The 15,810-nt window shown below is 45.9% G+C and overlaps 1 protein-coding gene across 1 annotated transcript in view; it reads left to right on the top strand.

Annotated features, from left to right (window-relative positions):
* Positions 1-543: 543 nt before the first annotated feature.
* PELI2 (pellino E3 ubiquitin protein ligase family member 2) overlaps positions 544-15,810 on the top strand; it is a 68,154-nt gene continuing 52,887 nt past the window's right edge. The window contains exon 1 of the mRNA XM_085225862.1: positions 544-726. Coding sequence (XP_085081988.1) covers positions 650-726 — 77 coding nt within the window. The 5' untranslated portion in view covers positions 544-649. The remainder of the gene's footprint in view (positions 727-15,810) is intronic.

The raw sequence follows: 15,810 nt of genomic DNA, 5'->3' as shown, positions 1-15,810 counted from the left end.
GCTCTGTGCTCAAGGAAGATTTTGGGTGAAGACCACAATGACTTTTCCCTGCTCCTGGTGCAGACAGCTCGAGTCTGGCTGAGCGAATACCATTTTGGGGCCAATTCCTGTTGGGTTTGGAGGGAATGGAAGGAAGGCCGTGCTGGGGGCAGCTGAGGTATGAGCAGCGCTGGGTGTGAGCCCACAGAAAGTCTGGGTTTACTGCCACCTGAGCTCCAAACCAGCCCCCCCCACGCCGTGCTGACTATGGACACCCCTCCCCCCCCCTTAGAGACGCGGTCCCACCTCCCCACACAGTCCCGCCCCCGCTAACTCTCAGCGCGGCCCCTTTAAGAGCGGCCCCGTCCCCTTTACTCTATGTTTACATAACAGAGCCGGGCCGTACCACTCGCGGCCGGCGGAGGGGGGAGCGCGGCGAGGCGAAGGGGCGGTGCTGGCGGGGGGCCCCCCCTCCGCAGGCGGTGAACGAGAGCGGGGCACGAGGGCGCCGCTTGGCTCCTCCCACCCACCCCCCCACCGCCAGCACTTGGTACGCCCCTCGGAGTGTAGTGTCCGCGGTCGGGCGACCGCCGGCTCAGTGCGGGGCGCAGCGCGGAACCCGCTCGGGAGGTGCACCCGACGCTGGGTGATCTCGGCGGCGGTCGCCCCGATGTTTTCCCCCAGCCAGGAGGAACACTGCGCCCCGAACAAGGAGCCCGTCAAGTACGGGGAGCTGGTGGTGCTGGGGTGAGCGCTGCGGTCGGGCCGTCCTGATGGGGAGGGGAGGAGGAGGAGGAGAGCGGGGAGGGGGAAGGGGCTCAGAGGCTCCAATGGAAGTAACTCCATTAGGGCGAAGCGTCCGACTCAGTCTCATAAAGAGCCGTGCGAGCTGCTTCCCTCGTGAAAATGGAGGGTAAGCCGGGCTGCGCGGCCCCGCCGCTAACAATGGTGCGGTGTAACGCCGTGTCACCTCGGGTCTTCAATTGCATCGAGGCTGCTCGTGTGCCGCGGAGGCTTTTTGTGCGCGGCTGGAAGCGTTTTCCTCTCCGTTGCTTCGCTGTTTTCAGCTGCGGCTGAAAGTAACAGAAGTACGGGATGTTTTGGCTGTGATCTTAGCGTGTGGAAACGCATCGATCTCCGCTTATCGTTTCTGCCCGAGGTCCCGCTCCTCCCTGCCGCGCGTTGGAACGCCGATAAGATGAAATAAACTTCGTACGGCGCGGTGTGGGTTTTGGATTTGAGAGCCGGCTGCTGCCGAAAACGCGCGTCTCGTCCTTGCAGCGCCAAGCGGCGGGCTGAGCTGTGCGCTCCGTGCCTTTGTGGGCAGCGCTGATGCGGGGTGCCGCCGTTCCCCTCCGCCAAACGCGTTGTGATGGAGGAGTGACAGGCGGGGGGCGAGGCGGTGACTTCGCTAATTTTGGTGTGTGAGGAGCCGTTTAACGCCGTTAAAGCTGATTGCTACCTTTCCCGTGAGGTGTTTTAACCTGTAAGGAATCATAGAATGGCTTGGGTTGAAAACGAATACAGTGATCGTTGAGTTTCAACCCCATGCTATGAGCAGGGTCACCAACCAGGCTGCCCAGAGCCACGTCCAGCCTGTGTAACACAAACTTACTGTGTTTTCTTCTTTGGTGACTCAATGTTTGCAACTAGGAATTCTCAGAACAGAGCAAGCATCTGTTGGGCAGCGTTAAAAATACATGTATTAATACCTGCCTTGTATTAAAAGCACGCAATCTGGAGTTCAGTGTAATTAAGACGGCGTAAATCTGCTCTCTTTGAAGTGAAACGGAGATCTGTAAAATGCAGAAGCCTGGCACTGCAGCTCTTGTCATAGCTGCTTGATTTAAACGGTTAGAATGACCTCACAGCTAATTTTAAAAAGTTGTTTTGAGATACTACATAGCTCTAAAAAAGAAGGGAAAAAAAAATGACAAAGAAGGGGAAAAAAAATGACATAGAAGTCATTCATCAGTGTCATAACCCTTCTGGAGCTGTAAGACTTGTAAATTAGATGGGGAGAATAATGATGAACAAAGGTGTTGGCTTACCTGGTGAACTGCCGAGACCTCTCTTTTGGATATGATAAAATTTTCATCTTTTGTCAGGGAGGTGATTGTCCCTCTCTACTCTGCCCTCGTGAGGCCCCATCTGGAGTATTGTGTCCAGGTCTGGGGCCCCCAGTGCAAGAAAGACAGAGAAGCTGTTGGAGAGGGTCTGGAGGAGAGCCACAAAGATGATCAGGGGACTGGAGCACCTCTCCTGGAAGGGGAAGAAGGGGGAAGACAGGCTGAGGGAGCTGGGCTTGTTCAGCCTGGAGAAGAGAAGGCTGCGGGGTGACCTCAGTGCAGCCTTTCAGTACCTAAAGGGAGCCTGCAAACAGGAGGGGAATCAACTCTTTGAAAGGGGAGATAACAGCAGGACAAAGGGAAATGGTTTGAAGTTGAGGAAGGGGAGATTGAGGTTGGATGTGAGGGGGAAGTTGTTTGCTGTGAGAGTGGTGAGGTGCTGGAACAGCTGCCCAGAGAGGCTGTGGATGCCCCGTCCATCCCTGGAGGTGTTCAAGGCCAGGTTGGATGGGGCCCTGGGCAGCCTGGGCTGCTCTGAAATGTGAAGCTTGGTGGCCCTGCCTGTGGTGGACCTCATGATCTTTGAAGTCTCTTCCAACCCGAGCCATTCTATGATTCTATGATTCTTTTGTTCCTGCTCTGCCTTAGCAGTATTGCAGTGGGATTCTTCTGTTCCTGGTGTTAACATCAAGGGGAATGTGTTCCCTTGCCAGGAAGTGGTTCCCCCACCAGGATGTGTTGCTGTGTTCTGCAGGCAGTGTGGCTGGTCATCTGCAAGTGGTGTGGCAGTTCTTGTTTGGTGAAGGGTTTCTTGAGATTTACATAATCTGTGTTGTAGTGAGCAAAAGCAGTTTATATAAATCAAGCCAGACAGGTCAAGATGGCTGGTAAAGAAGAGATCATCTGGTTGTGTACATCTGCTCCTAACATCATCTGTTCACAGAGGGCTGTGGATTTTTTGATGGAGACAACCGTAGTTTTTTTTTTTTTTTTCTTAAAGCCTTTATTTGAAGTCCCTTCAGAGCAGTGTTCCATTAAATGCTTTGTGGAACATGGGACTGGAGGGAGTTGTGAAGGAGAAGCTGAATGCAGTAGCAAGCACCTCAGTAGAGCATTGGGGTATTTAATGAACTGGTTGGCTGGTCTGGTAGCTGCTCTCGTACAGAGCTGTATGAGGTCAGAGCTGTGCTGGAGAAAACCAAACCATCCCCTTGAGGGGACTACATCTCTGCGGACTTTTCCACTATTTAGTTGTGTCAGTGTGCTGTTTTCAGATGATAAGACCATAAAATCATAGAATGGCTTGGGTTGGAAGGGACCTTGAAAATCATCCAGTTCCAGCCCTCTGCTATAGGCAGGGTCACCTCCCTCTGGACCTGGTTGCTCACAGCCCCATCCAGTGTGGCCTTGAAAAGATGGTGTAAGCTGATACAGGAATACCAGGGAGGCATGTCTTGGAGGCAGAGACCTCTAGCAACAGAAGGATTTTGGCCCTGATGTTAGAAAAGCAATTCAGCATAGAATCCTTTGAGTTGGAAGGGTCTCCTGAAGGTCATCCAATCCAACTCCCCAGCAACAACACCTTGCTGCCAGGTTAATGAGGACCACTGGACACCCTTCTGAACAGACATGCTGTAGTTCTGCTTGAAGAAACTTTCTGAAAAAAATATAAAATTCTGATCCATGTTTACAGTGATAGGTTCTGCCTTAACTTTTGGGAAGCTGTCCTCATTGATGGATCACTCTATACTATTAGCAATTCAGATTTGAAGCACTTTTTTTTGTGTTAATCTGGGAGACCTTCATTTTTAGACCCTTGTTTCTCATGCAGGCTTTTTCTGACTCCTCCAAGTTCCTCTTAGTCACTACCTTCTTGATAAGCTAAATAAAGTTCTCTAAGTATTTTCTATGTTTAAGTGCATTTCCAGTTGTTTAATTATCTGTTTGGCTTTTTTAGAACTCTTTTGTTCATCTCCTTGAACTGCACAGCAAGGGGGGCTGGTGCAGTGTGCCAGTAATGCTGCTGAAGGCAGAAGCAGTGTAGCATCTGTGCTTGTTCTTGGCATCTGTTTGCTTCTGCTTATGGGCTGAAGGCAGGGAGGGTCATCCTGGCTATGGCATCCTGCTGGAGAATTACCTTGCGCTTATCTGGATTTGCTGTTTGATACAAACCTAAGGCTTGTAGTGATTCTGTAACTTTCCATCTGTATGGTGCAGATGCATTATTGGAGCTGCTAGGGTAATTCTGGTTCTGCTTTGAGACCTTATTTTAAAATGTGCATTAGGCTTCATTGATGGACTTGAGTTTTTTGTTTTCTTAATGAAAGCCTGTTTATGGTTGCGTAGAGCAAAGATTCTGCTTCATTTACAGTAAGAAAGAAGACATATCTGAGTTCATTCTCTGTGACTATCATATTCCTGGGAATACTTCTGACTTCCTCTGCAAGCAGATTTGTATTCATCTATAGGCTTTATTCACAGCATCACAATATTGACATCAAGCTGGAGTGCAGAAATCTCAAATACGGGAAGCAAAAAGCTGTGTAAAACAAAGCCATTCGGAGCATCAGCTATCTGTGTGTTGGATGCTTGTTATGGAGAATTAAAATTAGTTGTTTCTGGGAAGTGGTACTACTCCCTCTGGCACGTGCAAGGCTGTAGGTCACACATGTAGAAGCAAAAGAATGTAGAATCCTAGAATGGCCTGGGTTGCAAAGGAGCACAATGCTCACCCAGTTCCAACCCCCTGCTGTGTGCAGTTCGCCAACCAGCAGCCCAGGCTGCCCAGAGCCACATCCAGCCTGGCCTTGAATGCCTGCAGGGATGGGGCATCCACAGCCTCCTTGGGCAACCTGTTCCAGTGTGTCACCACTCTCTGACTGCTACTTTCCTACCGTGGCAGAATCAGGGATTCTTAGCTTCCCATTTTCAGTTAGAATTTGTAAATGAGCAGATAATGTGAAAGTCCGCTTACCTCTAATTAAAAACAAAAAGCCTATAAAACTAGAAATGACTTTCTAGGCTACTAAGGTTAGCTTTTTGCTACTGAAAGCAGTGTCTTGTTCAAGCTCCTTCATGCCCCCTTGTAACAGCAGGCTGTTTCTCAACTGTGATTGCAAGGTTGCTAGAGAACAGATTTTTCCTAAGAGGTTAGGAACTTCTGGCTCTTTTATACTCACTTATTATGGAGTTAGTGTTGCCCTTTAACTTGCTTAATCATTATTTCTCAGCAGTTATAGCACATGTCAACTAGAAGCTTTGGGAAGATGCAGCCTACTTTTTGTGTACTCCAGGCTAAGGAGAAGCTGGGTGAACGTGAGCCAACCTGCCTTGCTGAAGGTGGGGTTTGTTAGTTGAGAGTGCCAGCAGAAAAGTTTTAAAGCTGTTTTTACAAACATACCTGTAGGCAACAGGTGTTTAGGTGGGCTGAGCTAGCCCTTGCTTTGACAGTTTTTCTTCTTGATATTGCCTACACTTGTTTTGGTTCTCAGTTTCATAGCATCTGTGATTAGTATGGGTTTGTAGCCTTACAAGCAGCATTCTGCAGTCTTGCTTTGTGTCTAGTAGCAGTGTTTCTGACGTCACTTAGGGTTGTTTGGTTACTGTGCCGTGTCCTAATTGTGTTTCATTTGTCCCCTGGTCAGCCAGGCAGGTGGAACTGAGCATGATTTGGTTCAACCTCCTAGCTTCATGCAGAAACTTGCTTTCAGGTTTCCAGGTGTACTGGGTGTTGCCTGGGTAGCGAAATCTCACTTGTGTTCAGGGCGCTTTGTATTTTATCAGCAAGTGCACTTCGTGTTTGTTTTCTACTCTGCCCCAAGGTCAGCAGTGAAAAGCTTTACATCGTGCTTGTCCCAAACCTAAACCTTGAGGGACAGGAATGGGAATGCCAGCATAGGCAGCATCCTTTTTACTTCTGTTGCCTAAATATGTTATTGCTGTTTTGAAGAGGAACCTCTTCTAAATGTGCTTTTTCCCCTTTTGGCAACATGCTGTTCAGATTTTTGTCTCTCTTACCTTTAAGTAGAGGCTGGGATGCTCCACCAGCTCCATTTCCCTGTCGCCTCTATTACTCCCAGCCTATTTCTTCTGAAACTCCTTGTATTCTCTTAGCAAGAAAGACTCTGGCCACCTGATCTAGATGAGAGGTTATTTCCATGCCTACACAAATGTCTGTCACTTGTACCAGGGCTATATAGCTATATTTGCTATGTAACAGGTTTTTGCCTCAGTGAGGTGTGAAACTCTCTTCTTCAGTTGGTAGCTACTTGTCAGCTCTTGCTGAGTAGTGACAATTCTCATTTGATTAGCACGTGATATAAAGTATGGGCTTTGGACACCTACTGGTGTAGCTTTCTGTAGGTTATTACTGAGTCTGCATGCTCTACAGATACTTTGGAGGGACCAATTTGTAAGTAACACTTGGGATTAGATTCTTTTAATCCTATTTCTTAGTGGCCTGGAACAGGTCTTGGTCCTTGCACTAAGCAAGCAGCACAGTTGAGAGCAGAAGGGGCTCCCAGGGCTGCAGATGAGCTTGTTGGGAGTATGGCTGCAGGAGCACCCTGTCACTCCCCAGTCAATTGTGCCCCTTCCATAGCATCACTTCAGCATTCAGCCTTGTAATGTGACAGCAAGTGCTGTCTCACAGGGTCTTTGTGTCCTGTGGATGGCTGTACAAAGGACACTACAGTAGTAGTAGAAACATTCCAAGTCCTTGGAAGCTTCTTACTGAAGGGCTGTGTGGCAGCAGAATGTGGGGTTTTAATACGACTGTGTTCTGAGTGCTATGTGGACAAAGTGACTGGGGGCTTGCATTGCTGTGATTAATGTAACTTCTGCTTATAGAGGGGCCTTCTGAGCAGCGTGTGCAAATATCAGCAGTTCTGCACTTAAGTTTTGTTCAGTTCCTCCAGGGCCAGACTGTGAAGTCCTGTGAGATCAGCCTGCTGCTTAATAGCGGCAGTTATTGGATCAGGGTGAAGAGAGAACAGTTGATCTAAAAGCTTTCCTCTGTTTCACAACAGACAGGCTGTATAGGTGGAATAGATGGCTGTGAGAGTGGGTGCAGGCAACATCCGCAGTGCTGAGCAGTTTGATTCATTAAGTTCAGCTCAAAACTTTGTTTTTAATTAGTCCTGATATCAAAGTGCTCATTGCAGGGACTTGTTAGGCACACTTCTGTCAGCAGCAGTTTGTGCCTCTGATGGGCAGGGAAACTGGGTGAGCCACATCTTGTGCTTCTGGAAGTGATTTGCTTCAGCTGAGAAATCTTTTTTTCCCTTCCATTTAACAATATCATCTTTACTGTAGGACTTAAGTACACTGTATATCCTGACCTAATACTCATCTGTCACATTTTATTGCTTACATTAACTATAATATAGCTGTGTTACTGACTCTAGCAGTTAATTGTGTTAAGCAGAGACTAAAGCAGCCAGTCACACAGTGAGACAAAAACTTGCTTCACATGTCAGTTTATTGTGCTGCCTCCACAAATGAATGGGGACAGACGAGGAAGCAAAGACAGCTGATGGTGTGCTTAAGGAAGGAGAAGGTCAAGAAGTATTACACTTCTGTCTCTGAGTGCTGTAATGTTAAACTAACCCCTGTTGCAAAATGCTCTCTTATACTGAAGAAAATGAGGACAAAGGAGAAACTCTGGCATAATCTTTTTCTTATTGATTAAACAATGCTTTTTAGAAAGCAGCCTTTACACTCAGCTGTACTGATGTGGTTAGCAGGCTTTCAGGTTACTCTTCACCTTGAAATGTGTATGCTGTTTTCATTTTAGGATCCAGTAAATTGATAAATGGTCATGAAAGAACTTAACTAAGGCCATCCGGTTTGGAGAATAATACCTAAACAAATAGGTAAGCTTCAGACATATGGGGTGCATCCTCTTAGGGCATGTAAATGTCAGGGACAAAGTGGTACTGACTATGAAGACAATTAGTCACTGGATGAAAGTAAACAAAACAAACTGAAGCGTCTAAAAGCTTAAATCTCCTCTTGCTTATTGCAAATAAACTGGAGACCGAATGTGCAAACTCCCTAGCACGTGCCTTTAGGAAGAGTGAAAGAACTGTTTAGTCTAGACACAGAAGTTAATGGGCTGAAACTTTGATATAAGCACAGCTGTATTTCTTCACATGAAGCAGCATGATTTTACTTTGGTGTCTGATTTGGTAATGGTGTAGTGGTAGTCTTTGAAACAGGAGTAATGTGCATATGTGCTTCTTCATAGGAAAGGCTGAATTGTTGAAAGATATTAAAGCTGTAGCTTGTGCTTCCCTGTACATCCTGTGGCAGGATGCTGTCCATCTCCATGGATCACTATGTTTTTTTATGGAACACTGACTAATAAATCAAAATGTTGCTGTACTTCCAACTTCCTTCTAGTCTGCATTGGACCCCCGAGGGCAAGCAGCTGTGAAACTCGGCCTTTGGGTTCAAAAATGAGTTTGGCACTGAAGAGGAATCTTTTAGTCTGGATGTGTTTCATTACCTCATAGTAATTGTCCTTACCTCTGTGCTAACAAACACGTAAGTTGTTTGAATTACTTTTTCCGTCTTAATATTTGCTAGAACAGTTTCCCAGTGCATCACAGAGTTCTGAACTCATGGGTTTAGTGCATGACCTCTTGTTGCAGCCTGTGGCCTTCTGTTGTCTGTGTCCCTGCTGGTAGAGCAGTTATGTGGGCAGAGGCTTTGACCATAGAATCACAGAATGGCTAGAGTTAAAAGGGACCTTAAAGCCCATTAATCTGTGCTGTGGGCTTGTCTGACCCCCCTGGGATCAGGCTGCACAGGACCCCATCTATGGCCTTGGACGCCTCCAGGATGGGACACCTGTGGCTTTTTGGGCAGTCTGTGCCAGGGCCTCACTGCCCTGTGAGTAAAGATTTCCTCCTAATATCAAACCTAGATCTCCCCTCTCTTAGTTTAAGGCCATTCTCCCTGGTTGTATCACTGTCAGCCCATGTAAAAAGTCAATCTCCTTCCTGTTTGTAATCTCCCTTAAAGCACTGGAAGGCTACACTGAGTTCACCCCAGAGCCTTTTCTTCCCCACGCTGAACAAGTTTGGGTCTTTCAGCCTGTCTTTGTAGGAAAGTTGCTCCAGCTCTCTAAGCTAAGCATCTTTACTGCCTCTTCTACACCCACTTCGACAGCTCTGAATCTCTCTTGTGCTGAGGGCCCCAGGCCTGAGTGCAGTACTCTGGATGGGGGCTCGTGAGGGCAGAGCAGAGGGAGTCAATCCCTTCCTGCCCTGCTGACTGCCCTTCTGCTGATGCAGCCCAGAACACAGTTGGCCTTCTGGGCTGTCAAGTGCACACTGCTGGCTCATTCCCAGCTTCTCATCTTTCAGGACCCCCAAGTCCTTCTCTGCAGGGCTGCTCTCAAGGAGTTCTCCTAATCTGTGTGCATTTGGGACTTAAGTGCTGACTCAAGTGCAACACTTTATACTCACATGAAAGTATTCCCTAATCTGATTCTGATGGAAGGTTTCATTAAGTGGACTGTAAATACCTCGGAAGGTTTTTGTCAAAACATACCAGTGAATTAAGCAAATTGATCTTAGGGCAGATCTAGAGGGTGCAGACTTAGTTTGACATAAGCAGCTGAGTAACTCCTTCCATCAGAGCTGAATCTGAAAAGGAAGTTTGGCAATAGCCGAACAGATCGGTTTTGCATGGCTTTTTTTCCTCCCTTTTTTGTCTTCAGCTTATCTTCATGGGACCCAGGCAAAGTCTGAAAGTTGAGAGGCTCCTTCAGATGGCCCAGCTGCCCATGGGATATGCTGGCATTCCCAGCAGTTCCAGGAACGTGCTTCTGTGGTCAGCATCTGTGCAAGCTTCAATGCTTCGGTCTTACTGACTGTGGTGAGATTTCTCTTAAGATGTCTTGATCAGGCTGCTGGGGTGCAGAACACAAGCTGCTCACTTGTTTTTAGCGATGTACACTTGTTTTTTCAATGTTTCCAGAAGGTTTTCTTAAATAACCATGTCTGGAAGTGAACTCCTGCACCCATTTAAATACTAACACAGCTTTCCCCAAAGCACTTGTAAATGTGTTCCTTGTTTTCTCTCCAGGAGGTAAATAAGCCTTTTTTTTTTTTTCCCCCGGTGTTTTCACAATCTCTTTGCTGTCAGAGCAGAAGAGCTTTAATGTTTGACTTCTGTTTTGTGCCTTACTTTCAGCATTGGAGCACAAAATGCTGTTACATTGCTGGCTCAGCCTTGCTTTATCTCTTTGGTTGCACAATCACATTTCCAGCTGTAATGCTTGCAGTAAAACTAGATATATAGCACTCAAGTTGTGAGTTTCCAGTATGCAGGGGCTGGTGTAATATAGTAAATACCTTTCCATTTAAGGATTCAGGAAGACTACAAAATATAAAGTACAGTACCTTTTGTAAGCATAGCTGGAGTTTAAGTGATTAGCAGGGTCTTAGTCAAGCTCAAGGTTTATTATATGCAATGCGACTTCAGGAATTGGCCTCTGATCATGTATTGCTACTTTGCACCTTAGACCAGTCTTCTCCAAGAAGTTTATATTAAAGCTTTACCTACTGGAAATCTCTCAGCAGTGTGTAAAATAATACTTTGTTAAAGGGTAAGCAGATCTTTCTGTGGCAAAAGTGATTTGTTCTTTCTCCTCTGGGCATTCTGTAGCCAGTGCAGGCAGGCAGGAAGGAAGGAACTGGATTTTGGGTTGGCTGGATTCCAACTGCAGGCTCTATTCAGATCCCAGCCAGAAAAGAATATTGGCTGACTTGTAAGTTTTGGGCAGAGATGGCAGTTGAGAAGAAACAGCCGTCTCAGTTTTGTGAATTGATGAAGTTTGCTATGAATATGTTGCATGATAAAAAGTGAGATGCTCTGTGCTGTGTGGGGTTGGAGAAATGCATTAAAAATCAGTTTGTCGTGCATAAGTCAAGGGAGCAAAACAATTGAGTTAAATGAGGAAATCGGTGGCTGGCACACATGTATGATGCTTTTTAATATCCAGAAAATGATCATCTAGTTTCAACCCCCTGCTATGTGCACGGTTGCCAACCAGCAGCCCAGGCTGCCCAGAGCCACATCCAGCCTGGCCTTGAATGCCTGCAGGGATGGGGCATCCACAACCTCCTTGGGCAACCTGTTCCAGTGCCTCACCACCATCTGAGTGAAAAGTGCCTGGTAGTGTTTAGGTGCAATGGGACAGACTGTTCAACGGTCTGATGCCTCCTTTAGACTGTGATGGGCAGACATGGGGTATGGGCAGGATCAGGATGCTGACCCAGACAGATGGAGGCAGTGTGCAAGATGGCTGCTGCTCTCCTGCTGCTGAGGCAGTCTCATTGCTGGAGGACACACATCCTCAACCTGCTGGCACTGTTGGCTCTGTGTTGCAGTCGTTTTCCATCTGCCTCTGATGAATACTCAGTGATTTACTGAAAGAGGTAGTGGCAGGTGAGGCTGTAGTCTGTAACTGGAAATGAAGGATGTCATTGAACTGATTTTTATTCCACAGCCTCTCAATGCTGTTTGTGCTCTATTGAGGAGACTCTGTGACATAAATCAGCCCACCACTCCCCCTGCTTCGTTAGACATCAGGGAATCCACGTGATTGTGATTGCCTTGCAGCTGCAGAAGTTGTTCAATTGGAGCTGTCACCTTAGTAGACAAAGAAGGGATCCAACTGCAAGTCATGTTGCCCAAAGGAAATCATGCTTTGCTGGCTCTTTAGCTTATGAAATTCCGTGCTTTTGATTCTTCTCTTTGTCACTACCGTGGCTTCACCTCTACTGCTTGTAATAATTGTGCGATGTCAGCCTTGAGTGAATGGGAACAAACACAGATGTGCTGTCACTGCAGCTAACCAGACTGAGGAGGTCTGGGTGCAGAAGTGCTGTGATCCCTGCAGGAATGCCTTTGGATGGAAGTAGCTGATAGTGAACAGGTTACTAGAAAAACCTTAAATAGGTGTTGTGTGGTGACACACTGGAACAGGTTGCCCAAGGAGGTTGTAGATGCCCCATCCCTGGAGGCATTCAAGGCCAGGCTGGATGTGGCTCTGGGCAGCCTGGGCTGCTGGTTGGAGACCTGCACATAGCAGGGGGTTGGAAGTAGATGAGCATTGTGGTCTTTTTCAACCCAGGCCATTCTGTGATTCTCTCCATATAGAACTGAGTTACTGTGGTGATGCATACTTCTGCTATGTCAGCTTTTCTCTGCTTTTTCAGTGGAAAAAGACATCCTGGAAGAATCAGTGTCTGTTTTTCCTAGAAAACCAGCTTTTCAGAGGCAGTCTGAACACAGTCTGAAACTTTGTCTTGGGAATTCCAGATAACATCCCCTGTAGTTCTGCAGCCTCGTGATTCTTCTTGTGTATGAGCTCAGTTCAAAACCCAGATTGGTATTTTGTGTTACTTAATATAAGCCTTCAGTTTTCTCAGAGGGCAGAAGTCACACTTTCCAAGTGGCTGTAAATCAGTCCAAAAATCCAGAAGGAGAAACTTGTTTGGAATTTGCTCAGATGTGAATATTTCTCTAGTAGACTTCAGACTTGTTATGTTATAGTGGGCAGTTCCAAAAGATGCATTTGAAAATTTTAGAGACTTAAGATGTTAAAACAGGCTGAAGCAATGTATTTCTGTGCTTTGTTTTTTGTTTTTTGTTTTTTGTTTTTTTTAAACCATCTTCTCCTACCCCCTGAGGTGGTAGAGTGATGGCATCTCTTATGGGAGACTTCTGTGTAATGGAAACAAATGCCAAAGCTCTTCCCTCTGCTTTTGATAGAGCTGTAGAGGGAAGTAAAATAGTTAACAGGAACTCAACAGTTAGGATTTTACAAGTATAATGCCAGAGTATTGACAGGATAACAAAGGAATGTGCTCTTTGTTTTCTCTAACATGCATGCAGTCTATTTAGGTAGGCAAGGGAGAAAAGGGGTACATATACATATGTTCTGCAGATATCTAAACTTTTACAAGGATATGATTATATATAGACACTAATATATGTATTTGTACATCCTCATCTGCTAGCGGAGCAGTGTGATGAGGCATTTGTTAGCATCACATGCTCCTCTGTTCAGTTGAAAACAGCATCTTACGGCCCTGATGCCCTGTTGGAATGTCAAGTATAAAAACTGATGAGGGTGACAGGGAATCTCCTGAGCCAGTCAGCTGAATGTGTTACTTGATTTCTGTGTGTCTGAACTAGCTCTTGTCAGATGTGCTTTGCTGGGGAAGCTACTTCCAACTGCAGTTTCATCATCAGCTTTACTTGTACAACTGCCTTTCTGTTTGGCTTGCAAATGCTGCTTCTAAGTCCTGTAATACCGTTTGGAAATACAGCCTGTATTTTGGGAGATAGTGCTTGAAACAGATCCTGTTTTCTTGGTTTAGTTTGATGCATAGTGCTCCCTTGCCTTCAAAATCAAAGGAATGTAGATATTTAGAGACAAACATATGGTGTGGCTTGTTTTGCAGAGGCTAGTGAACAAGAATTGTACTGGTATGCTGACTGGCTGTGGGTATTGGCTAAGGAAAAGAGCTGGATTTTCAAAAGGGGGGGGGGGAGGGGCAGATTGAGACAACTATGTGTGGTTTTAAACTTGGTTTCTGTTCTGTAGACCATTGTGTCACTTGTGCTTAATGTCTGTTGGAATGTATAAATGCAGGTTTCCTGAAGCTTCAGCTTGTGTGGGATAAGCAGAAATAGGCAGGCTGGATTCACATTGTGTGTGAGCTATGGAAGAACTTTGATCCTCCAACAAATTTGACTGCTGGCGAGCCTGTTGTGTGGCTTTAGGGTTTCTGTGCTTGTTTCTGTGTATGAACAGTCTTGCTTGTGGCTGACTGTACACCAGTGAGAGTGGAGTGCCTTCCCATCTGGGTGCTGATGCTGCAGAGCTCTTGTTCAGGCAGTCACTGATGGGATTACAGAAAGCTGTGGAGTGGGAATCTTCTGGAGGCTGGAATCTCTGAGCTCCTAGAAGGGAAGAGCTTCAGGCATACATCACTAATGTGACTTCAGGTCACGTTTTGCCCAAGGAGGCTGTGGATGCCCCATCCCTGCAGGCATTCAAGGCCAGGCTGGATGTGGCTCTGGGCAGCCTGGGCTGCTGGTTGGTGACCTGCACATAGCAGGGGGTTGGAACTGGGTGAGCATTGTGGTCTTTTTCAACCCAGGCCATTCTATGATGTGAGTCATTCTCAGTAACTGTATGCAAATTCACTGTAACTCGTAAATATTTATGGAATTGTCTTCTGAGATCATGCTTGTATAGAAGTTGAGTGTTTATTTCTTGTAACATTTTGGGAAGTTCTCTTGAGGGAAGAACAAGAGATCAAGAATTTTGCAGTTAAGTGTAAAGCTGATATACTTTGCCATCAGAAATTGTATAGGTCCCAGACTAGTTCTCTGAATTACTGCACTGATAACTTCTGGTATCCTAAGACATGGGAAGGGAACAATCAGCTGTGCGACAATGCTTGCACACCTCCAGTAGGTTTCAGATAATTCTTCATAACCAGATTTAAAGAACTAACTTCTCCTGTAGGGTGTCTCTGTTTGTTTTTCTTAATAGGGTACATATACACACTTTTAGCAAAGAATGGGCTTTGCTCGCTTCCTTTCTGGCTGTTCTGGGTGTAACACTGCACTGCTTCCTGATGTTCCCTGGACGTAAGTGCTTCACTTTCTGTTGAGTACTTTGCCTCTGAGATCACCTATGTTCACAAAATGGATGTAAGTTTTCTTTCTCCGTGCTTAATGTTATTGGAAGGGACCTAAAAAGATTCTTGTCATGCTTGAGTGTTTGAAAATGCTGTGAGCAACAGACCCTGGAACTGCTTGTCTGTGCAATCACAAAGATATTCCAGCTGCTCGTATTTGGAGGAGAACTGAAATAATAAGGCAGCTACCACTTCAGCTTATAAAAATGTGAGCAGTCAAATAGTCCTTGATAGTGTGTTAAAGAAAGCACTTGGCAGCTGAGAAAATGATTTGTTTGAGTCGCGCGTTTGTTTTAATAGACCAGATGATCCTTTGAATCCAATGCATTTTTTTTCTATAATGCTTAATGTAGTGAAGCTTCAGACATCAGATGGTGGTGTTCCTGTTCATTCCTCAGCTGACAATTTGGACAGTTTGCTTTTTCACCTTCAAGAAGAGGTATGAAGCCCAGATAGGCTGGGAATGTGCTTGGTATGGCAGGGCAGATGTGTCACAGGATCTCTTGTCCCCTTGCACTGCATAAGGTTTAATTTGTTTTAGTTTTGAAACTCCCAGCTGTTTTTGATCTGCTATTTGAGAGGCCTATAAATTGTTTCCATATTGAAACGTGTGGATGCTAAAAGTCTACAGTGTTTTGGATGTGCAGTCTTCTGCTTTTGCTTTTCTCTGTTGCTCTTCTTCAAACCCAGCTATGCATCGTACTTTGCTTTGAATGAGACTTTGTGTTCATCTGCCTTGTTTCCAACACAGCAAAAGCTATTTGTGTTCATTTTAACAAAATGTTGTATTGAATAATTTCAGTGGTGTTTGGCTAGATGATAGTTAGTAACTGCTATTCATCTGGGTGCTTTCTGAGAGATTTGGGGTTGGAAAGAGGATTCTCTACACATTGTGCTTTCCCCACCTTTCAAGCTCTTGTAGCTAGTGAAGAAGCATGCTTTGAAATGAACTTAATTAGTTTGTACCCTGTGTTTTGCTGTGCTCCAGCATTGCTGGTTTGATGCTCTGGTGAATGGTTTCAGTTGACAGC

Source organism: Meleagris gallopavo, chromosome 5, assembly GCF_905368555.1.
Source record: "Meleagris gallopavo chromosome 5, MGAL_WU_HG_1.1, whole genome shotgun sequence".
NCBI classification, from domain to species: Eukaryota; Metazoa; Chordata; class Aves; order Galliformes; family Phasianidae; genus Meleagris; species Meleagris gallopavo.
The sequence above is the reverse complement of the archived record's forward strand: the minus strand, read 5'-3'. Positions and strand labels throughout refer to the sequence as shown.